Source organism: Hyperoodon ampullatus, assembly GCF_949752795.1.
Source record: "Hyperoodon ampullatus genome assembly, chromosome: 2".
NCBI lineage: Eukaryota > Metazoa > Chordata > Mammalia > Artiodactyla > Ziphiidae > Hyperoodon > Hyperoodon ampullatus.
The window spans coordinates 15,217,960-15,231,398 of NC_136915.1; the positions used below are offsets into that span (position 1 = coordinate 15,217,960).

Genomic DNA, 13,439 nt, shown 5'->3' on the forward strand with positions numbered 1-13,439 from the left:
ACTGGGGTCTCACCAGAGCTGACAAACCCTCACAAGAGTCTCCCCAGCCCCACAATTGTTTTGAAGGAAGAGACATGGGGGCCTGTGTGTTTTCCCTGAGCCTCTAAGTTTATTCCTCGGGCCCAGGCCTCCTTGAAGGGAAGACCATGGTTAGTGTTTATACGGGGTAGGGAATGAGATGATGGTGATTTTCTTAATTTAGATGGAAGGTGAGGTCTAGATTGGGAACCTGACAGGCAACCTGGAAGAGAATCGGGTCTCCTAACCCCAGGGCAGTGTGAGATTCCTGAGTACCGTGCCCACCCCCCCGCCAGGCCCACCAAACACACACACCAGCAAATTCCTCAAACCCAGGACCCCATCTCAACAGTCAGAGAGCAACAAACCCAGCTCAGCGGTGTCAGACGTCCTCACACACCACCCCCTTCACTGGGTCCCTCTCACCAGCACCCCAGCACCCCTGGGTGGACCCTGCCATGAGAGAGGCCTCAGAAGTATGTTCAACAAAGAGTGAGTTTGGGAGAATTCAGCTCCCTAAAAACACCCAAACTAGCCCAGGTGTCTCCTTCTCCCAGACCCACCCCCATGTGTCTTTGCCATCTCACTGGGTTGACACCCCATGAAGTCCCACCTAAACCCCACCAGCTGCGGTGGAGACAAAGTCCAGCCCCAGCGGGCCTGCTGCCCTTGACTTTGGCTCTGGGAGAGGGTGGAGAAAGAAAGGCCAGAGGAGGGGTGACCCCCAGGGCTGAGGGGAACGTTCTGGGTACATTGTGGGAAGAGTCAGGGGGAGGCTGTGCTTATGGCATTCCGGAGGAACCAGGCCCCCCAGGGGTGAGGGACCCCACTGCACACCCCCACCAACAGCTGCCAGGGAACAAACATCTGGAGTGAGAGCCCCTACCATGGTTAAAACCCATCTTGGAGAGTCAGACTTGCCATTATCAGGGGAGTGGGGTCAGGCCTGGACTGCTCCCTGGCAGACCTGCTGTGAGATCTGGGGAAGCCACAGCGCTTCGCGGGCCTCAGTTTCTCCCGAGAAATGAGCCTTCTGGCTCCACCCCACACCTCTCTGCAGGCCTCTGCACCGGGAGAGTCACACGAGTCTGTTGCTAAGAGGAGGGAAAGGTAAGGAGAAGGGGAAGAGGAGGATTAGAGGATCTGGGGCTGCTCATACTTGAGCACTTTCCACACACAGAGCCTGTCTCAACCTCCCGGCCACACTCTAAGGATGGGGGCGGTCACAGGGGTTAAGGGACCCTTGGCGGCTGCACAGCCAGTAAGTGGAGGAGCTAAGTGTCTGCCCCTGGCCAGAGGATTCCACATCCATGCCCTCCACCCCGCCCATGCCTCATGCCTGTGGCAGGGATGGTCAAAAATGGGAAGGTGAAAATTTTCACAAGGTGTCTAGTTGGCAAAAAGATCATTGCTCCAATGCCCGAAGCCTGCTTTCTCCCCAGGGGGGTGGGTGGGGACATCGGAGAGCACACCGTGTGCCCAGCATGGATTGCAGCATGGCCCTTCAGCTCTGTGCTGAGCAGATTATCAGCAAGACTGACCACCCCGGCGCTGGGGCCTCCCTCCCCATAAAGGGTGGCATTACCAGGAGGTCATCAGGGTCCCGGGCCCTGCAGGTCAGGTCCACAAGGGCTGTCTCTCTATCCCCCTCCCCCTCATCTCTTCTGGATTGACCAGGACACCCCACCTGCACCTCACCCCACCTGCACCTGCTGCCTGCACTGCCTTTCCCACACTCTCTCCAGTAGCTGGGCCACCGGGATGCTTGGGTGCCCTCCTCTGGGCTCCCACAGCCCCCTCTGCTGCCTCTACCATGCCCCTCATCACTCCGCATCCTGATGATCTGTTGCTAGTTGCCACCCCCACCAGACCCAGAGACTCCTCCGGTCCAGGTCAGGGACCATGGCTCTTCGTCCTCTGAAGTCCCAGGGCCTGGCCTGAGGCCTAGAGCCATAGTCATCATCAATGTATGTTTGTTGAATGAATAAGTGAACACACCAATGAACCGACACCAGGTTTTTAAGCTGAGTTTCTAGAGACAAGCCTCACCCTGTCAGCTGGGGTTGCCAGCCCTGATGGTGAGTTCCTGTTTGCTAAACCAGGCCAAGCAGGAAGGGGGTGATGGGCACACATCCGGGAGCTTCCAGAATCAGTGCTATTTGAAAGCGTTGGCCATGTAGGGGCCGAAGCTCAAAGTCAAGCGCATAGTAGGCCTAGCGCAGGATGGGGGAGTAAAGCTGGACAGATCCAGAGTCTTTAACCTTTGTGTTGGAAGATGGCGGCATCCCAGTCTGATGGGAGAGACATAATTAGCTGGTTCATTCATTCAGTCAGTCATTCGTTTATGCACGTATGCATTCATTCATTCAGCAGACAGAAATAAGGTGCCCCTCAGAGCCAGGCCCAGGAATAGCGAGGGGAACTACGCCTGCCCTGCCCCCAAAAGCTCTCAGTGGAGGGAGGCTCCATGGGCCAGGACTTGACCAGAGAAACCGCTAACCATCTTACTCACAAAGGCAAGCAAGCCAGGTAAATGGAGGATCTCAAGGCTGCAGGGACCTCAAGGGAGCAACTCCAGCAAAGGCCTGTCCAAGGCCAGCCTGGCATCTCCCCTGCTCACACGTGCGTCTGCCAGGCCCTTCCTCCGAGCCCCCCATGCCTGCCGTGGCGCCAGCACTGACGGTCTCTCCCCCGCAGGTGATGAGCATTCTGAGCAACCCCAGTGCGGTGCCACCGCAGCCCCAGGCTGACTTCTCCATCTCTCCGCTGCACGGCGGCCTGGACTCTGCCACCTCCATCTCGGCCAGCTGCAGCCAGCGGGCTGACTCCATCAAGCCGGGAGACAGCCTGCCCACCTCCCAGTCCTACTGCCCGCCCACCTACAGCACCCCCGGCTACAGCGTGGACCCCGTGGCTGGCTACCAGTACGGCCAGTATGGCCAGAGTGAGTGCCTGGCGCCCTGGGCGTCCCCCTCCCTCTCCCTGCCCTGCCCGCCTCCAAGGACCTCCCGCTTATTTGTAGAGAACGGCAAGGTGGTGCTGGGGTGCTGGTGCCCATTTCATAGGTGAGGAAATTGAGCTCCAAGAAGGCGGAACGGCTGTCCTAAGATGATGCTGAGACACTACTACTGCCTTAGAGCCGCGCTGCCCCATAGGAACATAATACGAAACACCAGTGTCATTAAAATTCCCTAGTAGCCACATTTTACAAGTGGAATGATTTTTACTAACATTTTTTATGTAACCCAGTATATCCAAGAGGTGATCATTTTGATGTGTAATCCATACAAAATTAGTAATAAGGTTTTTTTTACATTCCTTTTTTCATACACTGTCTTTGAAATCCAGCCTATTTTCATTCAGATGCTGTTTTCATTGGAAATACTTGATCTGCATTTAAGTTGCATCAAATTTACAACTGAGGAAGTAGATTTACACACCCAAGTTGTTCCAAATATACTGAAAAGTTTCCCAACCACTAAATTAAAGTGAATTTCAGTTTTTAAATTTAAGTTGGATGAAATGAAATCAAAAGGTAACATTCAGTTCTCCAGTTGCCCCAGGCACGTTTCAAGTGCTCCGAGAGCCACGTGTGCTGGTGGCGGCCGTGTCAGACAAGCGGAGTGAGAGATCCTGCCCCTTTCTCCCCGCCCCACCCCCGCTATAGGGCAAAGCAGTATCTTTGAGTTCTCTCCCCTGCCCCCATCCTCAGCCTTGGTTTCCCCAAACCGTGAGCTGGTCTCAGGTGCCCATCCCAGCTGCCACACCCTTGGCACCTGGCCTGGAGGCAGAGACGGCAGACCCTCAGACCAAAGGCTGCAAAAGGCAGGCTGGGCCACAGCCTCCAGCTGGACGGGGATGGACGGAAGGACGGGGCAGCAGCAGGGCCGGTCAAGGCAGCCCGGGAGCCGAGGTCACAGGCTGCCCCGCCCCCGGCAAAGGCATCACCTGCTGGTGTCAAACCAATCAGAAGGGCATGTGACAAGAGGGTGTGACCTTCCAGCCCCCGGGCTTCTCTGGGCTTCTCTGCCCTCAGTGTAGCCCTGACCCGGCCCCACTGACCTCTGCTTCCTAAACCCACACCCACCCACCCCTCCTCCCGCAGCCTTGGCCTCCATGGCTAAATGAGGGCCAGCTGTGCCGGCCTCCGCCTCCCAGCCGTGTTCGCAGCCCCTTCCCTGTATATGTGCATGTTCACATACATGTATCTGGGCGAGTGCAAATACATATGTCATGGATACCTTACAGTTTGTGTGTGTGTGTGTGTGTGTGGGTGTGTGGGGGTGTGTGTGGGGGGGTGTTTCAGCATGCACGTGTAAGTGCACACATCTTGCCTATAGGTGAGTATGTTTATATGTATCTATGTGAATAGCACCTGTGGGTATATGTGTGTATGACACACGTGTGTAAGTATAAATGAGCATATCGTGTGCATGTGGTTGCATGTGGGTTTGTATGTGAACACTCCTGCACACATTTGGTCATGTGAGTATATGTGGCTACAACACATATGCACGTGTGTTGAAGTGTGTACATGTGGCTCAGTGTCCATGTAGGTGCCTGTGTTTGACCTACATCACTATGTGGAATGTATAACAAATATGTGTGCATGTGTGTAGCAGTGTGTGTAAGTATATGAATATGTGTGGCAGTACCTACATGTGTGTTCAGTATGTACATGTGTGTTCAGCATGTACATATGCTGGAGTGTGTAAGTGTGTGTATTGGGGAGTATGTGTGTGTGCAGAGTGTACATACGGGTGTGGGTCTGCTTGAGTGTGTGCATAGGTGTGGCTGTGTGTACTGGTGTCCAGTTGTGCATCTGGGTGTGAACACATGATGCTGTCTGTGTGTATAACTGTGTCTGTGTGAATGTGTGCGCATGGGGTCATAGAACACACGTGTGCCTGTATATCTGAGAGCAGGGTGCCTACATGTGCACGGGAGTGTTTCCAGAGGGGCCAGGGTGACCCCCTGCCCCAGCCCGTGTTCCCGGGCACGGAGCAGGACACACATGCTCTTGATAAAGAGTTTAGAGCAGCTCCAGTGGCGGCGGCGGCGGCAGCCCTGGCCTGGGGCAGGCGTTAGTCACACCCGGAGCCCTGTGCCCCACTCCAGGGGCGCCTGCCCAACTCGGAAATAAAATTAACCCCAAAGTCAGCACGGGGGCCGCGAAGGAGGGGGGATCAAAAGGAAAAGGGCCCAGGAGGCGAGAAAGGAGTTTTGTTCCCCTTTGCTGGGGAAAAGCTGGCCAGTGATTTCCTCCCCTGTCCCCACTCACCCTCCCACTCACCCCCCCATCCTCCCTCATCCCTCCTCCCTCCGGCTCCCCCTCCTCCCACTCACTCCCCCTCTAGCTCCACCCTTGCTCCCCTGGCTCCTCCAGGGTAGCTCAGAGCGCCTCCTGGGCCACCTTCTCCTGCCCTCCCAACTCAGACCCCGTACCCCTCCACCCACCCCACAGAGGCTCCAGGGGCAGGCTGGGAGGGGCCTGAGGGAGAGTCTGCCCCTCCACCACCACGGTGTGGGCAAGTCACCTGCCTCTCTGAGCCTCAGTTTTGCCATCTGTGAAATGGGGGCCCAGGGATTAGACTCCATCGTCTTGATGTTTTCCCCTGGTACCATCCCCCTCACCTTTGACATCCTGGTACAGCCCAGGGACACACGGTGCTCCCACTGACCACTGCCCCATGTTCATGGGTGGCCGAACCCACCTATGACTGGGCTCCCACAGCCCATGTGCGAGAGCCTCATGTTCCAATCCATGCTGTGTATGCCCAGGGCCACCTGTCATCTTCTCACATCCGTCCCATGCATGAGGTTAGCCCACTGGGCACTGGGCGAAATGCATGTTCCTCATTTCGTGTAATCCTCAAAAATCCCAGGTTATTTGCCCTCAGGTTACAGATGCAAAAGCTATGGCTCAGAGAGACTAGGAACTTTCCCCAAGGTCACACAGAAAGTGAATGAACGACTCCAGGTCATCTAACATCAAACCTAGTTCTCTTTGGGCCAAACCACAAACCTGTATAAGATCCTGAGTAATGATGCACACCTTGACCCACCTGGGTGTGGATTCATGTGCACAACTTCACATGCACCTATGCATGGACAGAGATTTATTTCTCTGTGGGTATTCACTAATGTGTGTCTATACATAACTTCAAGGTAGAACTATACAAGATATATGTGTATAAAGAAAGGAGAAATGATGGTTTCTTGAGCATCTACTATGGGTCTGGCATTCCATCCTGATGGCCACCCTGTGCAGGGTACAGGATTATTCCCACTGGGCAGATGAGGAAATGGGATCCCAGAGAGATTGGCTGCCTGAGATCACCCGGTGGTACGTATCGACGTGCACACGGCCACACCTTTAGCCACGGAAAGCATCACTTTCAGGTGTGCCTGGAGTCACGTGGGCCAAACTCTTAAGCAGCAAAGTCCACCTCCTCTTCCCGGGCCTCTCATCTTCCCAGGGACACCTTCACACCTTCCTTTCCTGCTCCCTGCCATCGTCCATCCATCCGTCTCTCCCCGTCCCTAAAGGGGGTGGGGGCAGGGGGGCAGGGACAGGGCACATGGCAGATTAATACGGCCCTGGTGTTCCCAGAGGCCAGGGCCGTACTAATGATGGGGCTGATAGAACGCAGAAGTGTGAAAAGAATTTTAATAGATCTGACAAGTCTAATAAGAATTTGTGTCTAGAAGGGTCCTCCTCTGGGGCCGCGGGCTGACGAGACGCTGACGGCTGAGATTTGTTTACTGGTTGGCATCGCTGCCACCTCTGCTGCCAACTCCCGATTAATCTAATTTGAGACATTTAGAGCCCAGGCTCAGGCGCGAGGCAAAGGAGGGGAGACGCAGAGAGACAGAAGGACAGGAAGGGCCATTGACAGAGGCCATAATGAGAAATGTCACAGCCCTGCTCCTCGCCGGACCCCGGCCTGACCCCAGGGAGAGGCAGACTCTGCGGGAAGACGGGTGCCCTCGAAGTAGGCTGGGTCGTAGTTAATTTTGGCTTGGTGTTTCCTTGCTCATCTTGCCAACAAGCACCTACTGTGCGCAGGGCCGTGGCTGGTGACAGGGAGAGGCTAAAGAGGAAGAGACAGAGTGGCCAGAGGCACAGGCAGGACACGTTCAGGCTCCTCCAGCTCACGTGCCGTGCGCGTGCCTCCGGGCCAACCATCTTTCTGAGCCTTGGTTTCCATGTTTGTAAAATGGGAACAACCGTATCTAAACATGGGACTGTTGAAAGAATCAGATGAGATTTTGTCCGCCTAGTACCTGGTGGTTCCCATCCATCATTGTTATTCAAAGCCAGACCTTTCTGCCTCACCTGCAGGAAGAGCTGTGCCCTTAGACAAGTCACTTACATTTCCTGAAGTAGAAAATGGGGCCATTGCAGGCTCTGGGGTATAGAGTATTCCATACACTCTGAAGTGCTGTACACGAGCCAGGGTGATGCTGTAGGAGGCTGCTGGGTGGGGTTGGTGGGGGCTGATTAGCAGCTGGCATCAGACTGCCTGCATTTGAATTATGATTCCATAATTTAGGAGCCCTGGGATCTTTCAAGTTATGCAGTCTCTCAGGGCAGGGCCTCAGTTTTGTCATATGCAAAATGGGGATGATAATAATAATACCAGCCTCACAGAGTTGTTGTGAGAATTTTAAATGAGACGATGCACATAAAGTGCTTAAAACAGGACTGGCAGAGAGCCAGCTCTGGGGAAACGTTAGCTTCCCCCCTTCCCCTTCCTATCATCACCCTGACAGTGAGGCCTCCTCGTGGGCAGGACCTGGAGCCCACATGAAACTGGCTCCAAGTAGCTGAGATGGTGTGGCCACAGCTGCCGGGTCCCCCTGAGGCCAGAGATGGGAGATTTTTCCACCCTCACCCAGAGTAAGGGCCAGATCCAAGGCAGGCTACCACTACTCTGTCCTACCTGCTGGGAGCCTGGAGGCTGAATGACCTCAGGGGCAGCACCCAAGGGGCCCAATTCAGTCCCTAGAGCCTGGGAAGCTGAGGGGCACAGGGTCCTGACACTCCAGAAAGACCCCAGGGCTCTTGCACATCCTTTAGGAATCTAGGAGGCCATGCCCTGAGCCCTCGGTGCCTGGCATCTTAAAGCCCATTATCTCATTTGATTCTCGTAACAGCCCTTGAGGAGGCTGGAATTTGTTCTCCCCATTTTACAGACAAGGAAACAGGGCTGGAGAGGCAAAGTGATTTGCCCAAAGCCACGTGAGCAGGAGGTAACTGGGCCTCTGAATTGCCCCGTTCACTGTTCCTTTCCTTCTAGCCACCATCAAAGGGCATGTCTGCTTACTAAGCTCCAATCCCAGGAGCCCACATCTATCCAACTCACTATGTGCCAGGCACAGTGCTAGCTAACCACCTTATATACATTATCTCATTTAATCCCAATTACCCTTCAGCCTAGGTGCTATTATTATCTTCCAAGGAAACTGAGGCTTGGAAAGGTGAGTTGGTACGCCGCAAATCACACACTGAGAGTTGACAGGAGCGGAGTTTGCATGTAGATCATTTGAGCCCCTAGGCAATAGAGCCTCCTGGAGCTCAATTATTTTTTAGATTTTTTTTTTTTTTTTTTTTTGGCCATGCCGGGTGGCATGCGGGGTCTTAGTTCCCCAGCCAGGGATTGAACCTGAGCCCCCTGCAGTGGAAGCGTGGAGTCTTAACCACTGGACCGCCAGGGCAGTCCCACTGGAGCTCAGTTATTGATACAGCCCATCTCACCTCCCCTGTTGCCCTCCAGCCATGCCCATCACCTCCTGGCTCTACCCGCCCATCCTAGGCAGGAGCCCCCAACTTTGGGGAGACATGTAGAGTGTTACAGGGCCCCTCAGGGGGCAAGTGACAGAGAGGGTGTTGGGCCAGGCCTCGTGATTCCTACCGTAGTCCCCTCTCCATCTTCCTCTCGCCTCTGGATCCGAGGGGTCCAGGGGGTTGGATTGACCACAGCCACAGAGTCTGGTTTGGGAAGTGGCATCTCTGTGCCTTTCAAGAGGCCTTGGTCACATGCCAGTCAAGTCATTTGGTCAGGGATGATTTCTGCTGCAGCCCCAGGCAGGCACAATTAGGACGGTCAAGACAGAACACACGTAAGCATACCTGCACACACACGCACTCACCCGGACACATGGACCTGGCTTAGGTAGAGCTCACCTGTGCAGTTACCTGTACATGCACAGGTGTTCCCACTGTTTTTTACACATGCAGGTGCACACCACTCACCCACATCGGTGCACACGTACATGTACAAGTATTGTTCGTGCCCATTACTACATCCCGGAGATTCTTGTTTCCACGCTTCACCACACGCAAGTACACACCCTCAGGCTCTCATCCCTCTCCTCTGGGTGACCAGAAATGACAAGGCTGAAGGTCTCAACTCCCTGCATTACAGGGTCCTAGCTCCTCCTCCTGCGTGGACCCCTCAGCTCCCTGGCAAAATCTCCTTTGATTTTTGAGTACGAGGTCTTGCTTTGCCTCATCCATGAGCTGGGCTTAGGGTCCAAAAAAGGCAGAAGGACCTTGCCCTCATTACTACCTGGATGCCATGGGACTCACTGGATGTCCCCCAGAGCAGGGATAGGTGGAGACACTAAACAATGTGATACCCTCTGTACTTCCCTACAGAATCCACGAAAGAGCTGGGTAAATAATGTGTTAAGCAAATATGTGCTGAATGATTGGAGAGGAAGTGAGAGAAAGAGCTTCATGAAGAAATGGATGGCTGGATGGGTGGATGGGTGGATGGGTGGATGTATGGATGGACAGATGGATAGACAAGGAGTGGATGGAAAAACTGATGAATGGATAAATGGATGGACAATGCATAGATGGATAAATATATGATTGGATGGATGGAAGAAGAGATGGATAGATGGACAGAAGGATGGATGGATAATTTAATGAATGAATAAATGGATGGATAGATGGATATATGGATGGATGGATGGATGGGTGAATGGATGTGGGGCAGATTGCATAATAGGCAAAAAGAACCTCAATTTCTAGGAGTTTATCTTTTTTTTTTTCCAGCTGCTGTTGATTACCTGGCCAAAAACGTGAGCCTCTCCACACAGCGTCGCATGAAGCTCGGGGAGCACTCGGCTGTGCTGGGACTCCTGCCTGTGGAAACTGGCCAGGCCTACTAGGGCCCCTGGGGCGACTTGCCCCAGCCCAAGTCCCAGCCTAACCCTTACTGATCCCTGAGCCTCCCAGCCTCAGTCCCTTCATCGCCCTGGGGTCCCAGCAGGCCAGGAAAGGAGCCCATTCCCTACTCATGGCCAGCGCTCTGGAGACGAACAGCCCATCCACCATTTGCCTGTGATTAGGGACCTGGAGGGACCCCCTTGGAGACTACCCCCTCACTGTCCCCCCAGGAGGGTCTCTGGTCAGCCTGCAGTCTTCCCCCAGCCAAATCCTGTCGTGGCCTCTGTGCCATTTCAGACACAGAGATCACAGCTCACCCTGAATAGAGTACCTTGAGCACCCAAAGGAAGATGGTGTCTGGGATGACGTCCTGGAGCCCTTTGGACCCAACTCCAGTTGGTCCCCTGGCCAGAGGAGGAGGTGGAGCTCACAGGGCCGCTCTTGGCTGGGAGTGCTGGGAGCCGGCCCTCCCGGGTGGGTCTCCGGCTCAGGGCCAGAACCGCAGCCATTCCTGCTCTGAACACTGGGACTTTAGCAGAAGGGGGGACCCTAGCCCTGGGGCATTCCCAGGGAATCACCCAGGAATTCTGAGGACTTCAGGACCCTCTCCACACACCTCTGCTGGGTGGAGGGTGGAATCTAGCCCAGGCAGGGGGACTGGGACCACCAGGAACAGGCTTAGCCAGGGGGTGGGGCCATGTGGGTGGGGCTTGTCGGCAGTGGGCCAGCCCAGGGTACCAGGACCCAAGCCAGGCATCCGGAAGCAGCTTTGGGCTCTTAGACGGAAGCCCCAGTTCCAACTTCGCCCACCCCACTTAGGGCCTGGAAAGCCCACAGAACCTCCAGTTTTCTCATTCACTGAATCAGATGGCAGGGGGAGGGGATCAAGTCTTGAGGACACATAAGTGAACAGGCAGGCTCAGAAGGGGTTTCTGTAACTGGGGTCCCTCTGCTTGTGGGTGGCAAACCTTTGTTGCCATAGGCTTCGGCTCTATGCCTCCAAGTCCACAGCCCATGGAGCTTCGATTTCTCACAGAGCCTCCCTCAGAGACCCAGGCCTATCCCCTGCATGCCCTACCCTCTAGGAATTGGGCCTCCATCGGTCCAGGAATCCCTTTAAGCTGCTGGGGGTGCAGAGAGCTTCCCTTGGAGCTCTGGAGGAGGGTTCTTGGATCATCAGGGACTGGCTGCCCCACAGACAAGACCACAGATTCTCCTTGGCATTGGGGGGAGGCATGTCCCTATCCCACTCAGAGGTGCATCTTTCAGTGTTGACACATTCTCAGCCAAGATGCCTCTGACTTCTGATCCAGCACAGCTGGGTGCAGAGATGTGGCCAATCTTTGAGCCACCACCCCTGGGCAGAGGGGGACACCAAAGGTTCTGGAGAAGAGGGCAAAGTTGCCTTCCTTGGCCACTCCAGGTGCTCTCCCAAGCTCCCCTCTCTTTACAAGTTGAGACCTTTGGGGAATGGTTCCAGCCCCTGACTGTGGCCTCCCTTGAACTTTTCACCACCTTCACCTGTTGAGCAAAATTATATTCATCTTCTCCATCGCCATCATTATAATCTACACTTAGATCACCTGTATCAAGTGTTGCTGGGTCAAAGGCACTTGAGATGGGAGACACAGCACTGAATCCATGAAGACCGGACCAAATTGCTTGGCCCTACCTGGGCACCTGAGGCCACCTCTTTGCTCAACCCATGCCTCTTGCCCTCAGCCAACGAGACACTCCCAGAGGGAAGGGCTGCTGCTTTGAGAATCAACCTGAGTTCCTCCCTACTGGGGAGCTGGGTTGGCAAGATACTAGGACACTTTCCTGCATGGACATCACCTCTGTGACAAATGCTCACCTGCTTCTCATCTTCAGACTCAGTAATATCAAGCCTGTCCGGGACCATGACCAAGGTGGCTTGTATCTCTGGTTTTGAGGAACCTATTATTAATTGGGGACGAACAGACTCTTTGGTGGCCGTGGACACCCAGACATGTGCGGCCCATCAAGTTCAGCCAAGGTTTCAGTGGGAGCGTCCACGGCAGGAGACTTTGGGTTCTTCATGCTCTGGACAAAAAGGAAGGGCGTATTGTGTTTTGGTGACCCGGTCCATGCTTTTGTAGCTGTCACAGCCAGGAAACGGTTCTTCCTTAAGATCAACCACAATCTTCATCCACATTCCTTAAATGGTCAATCTTTCCCCCTTGAGGCCTGTCTCAGAAATCCTTTGAGCCTCCTTAGGTTACCCAGGAGTAGGGATCTCAGGCAGGTGGCATCAAAACCACCCGGCCCCACCCCCAGGAAGTGACATTCCAGCGCTAGGACCAATGACAAGTATCTGCCCCCCATGGCGAAATGGGAATAAACCAAATGATTTCTCATTACGTCCACTGTCTCTGGAGTTCTCCCAAGCCACCATCTTGGTAGAAAGTGGGTCTTATTCCCCCAGGGGCTCCACACTCCTCAGAAAGAGACCCTGACCCTGACAGGTTTTCCTAAAACCCAGTGTGTTAATGTGTCTATCCAACTCAGTCTATAAAATTCAGTCTTGTGTGGCAGCTTGCAACTTCACCAGAAAGATGATATTGGATGAGAGTTACAAGGCCTCAAACTCTTGAGGGTTGACCACAGGCTGAGGAAGAAGGCCAGAATCCCAGTGGCTAGGCCAGCCCGGAAACAATCCCCATCCATCCCTGTAAATAGATTCCATAGCAAAATAAAAGATATTTCCCCCAACTTATCACAAGTAGCTGTTGGTCCTACCTATGGGGGCCCCTCTTCTGAACTCATTGTACATTAGTTGGAAATGTGGTGATGTGCTGTTCGTTTATAGGAAGTTGACTTTATATATATATATATATATATATATACACACACACTAAAAAAGGAATGAAACCCCCCACAGTGCGTGTCGTGCTAGCGCCAGGGACCATCTGTAGGGATATATCTGCATATCGTGTGTTTCAAATTATACATTCCGGGCTCTCTTGGGTTCTTTCATTTTTATTGCTTTGTTTTTTATTTGGTATTTCTCTCTTGCTATTGGAAAAAAAAAAAGAAGTGATATGTAAGAACCAAGCTATGCTTTTATACTCTTACATTTTCCTTGATTTACATTTGCCATTTTTTTGCCAGAGGAACATGAAGGAGAAGAGAGCTAGAGGAATGAGAGAGAAGGAGAGAAGAATCGAGAGAGGTTTGCCCAGAAGAAAAACGAGAAGGTCAGATTTCCAATCTGACA

At 53.7% G+C, this 13,439-nt stretch overlaps 1 protein-coding gene across 2 annotated transcripts in view; it reads left to right on the top strand.

Annotated features, from left to right (window-relative positions):
- Positions 1-10,203, top strand: part of PAX7 (paired box 7) — a gene marked incomplete at both ends in the record, with an annotated part of 98,865 nt that extends 88,662 nt beyond the window's left edge. For both annotated transcript variants that reach the window (XM_079696432.1, XM_079696433.1), the window contains 2 exons: positions 2,716-2,962; positions 10,088-10,203. In XM_079696432.1, coding sequence (XP_079552558.1) covers positions 2,716-2,962; positions 10,088-10,203 — 363 coding nt within the window. The remainder of the gene's footprint in view (positions 1-2,715; positions 2,963-10,087) is intronic.
- Between the last annotated feature and the right edge of the window lie 3,236 nt (positions 10,204-13,439).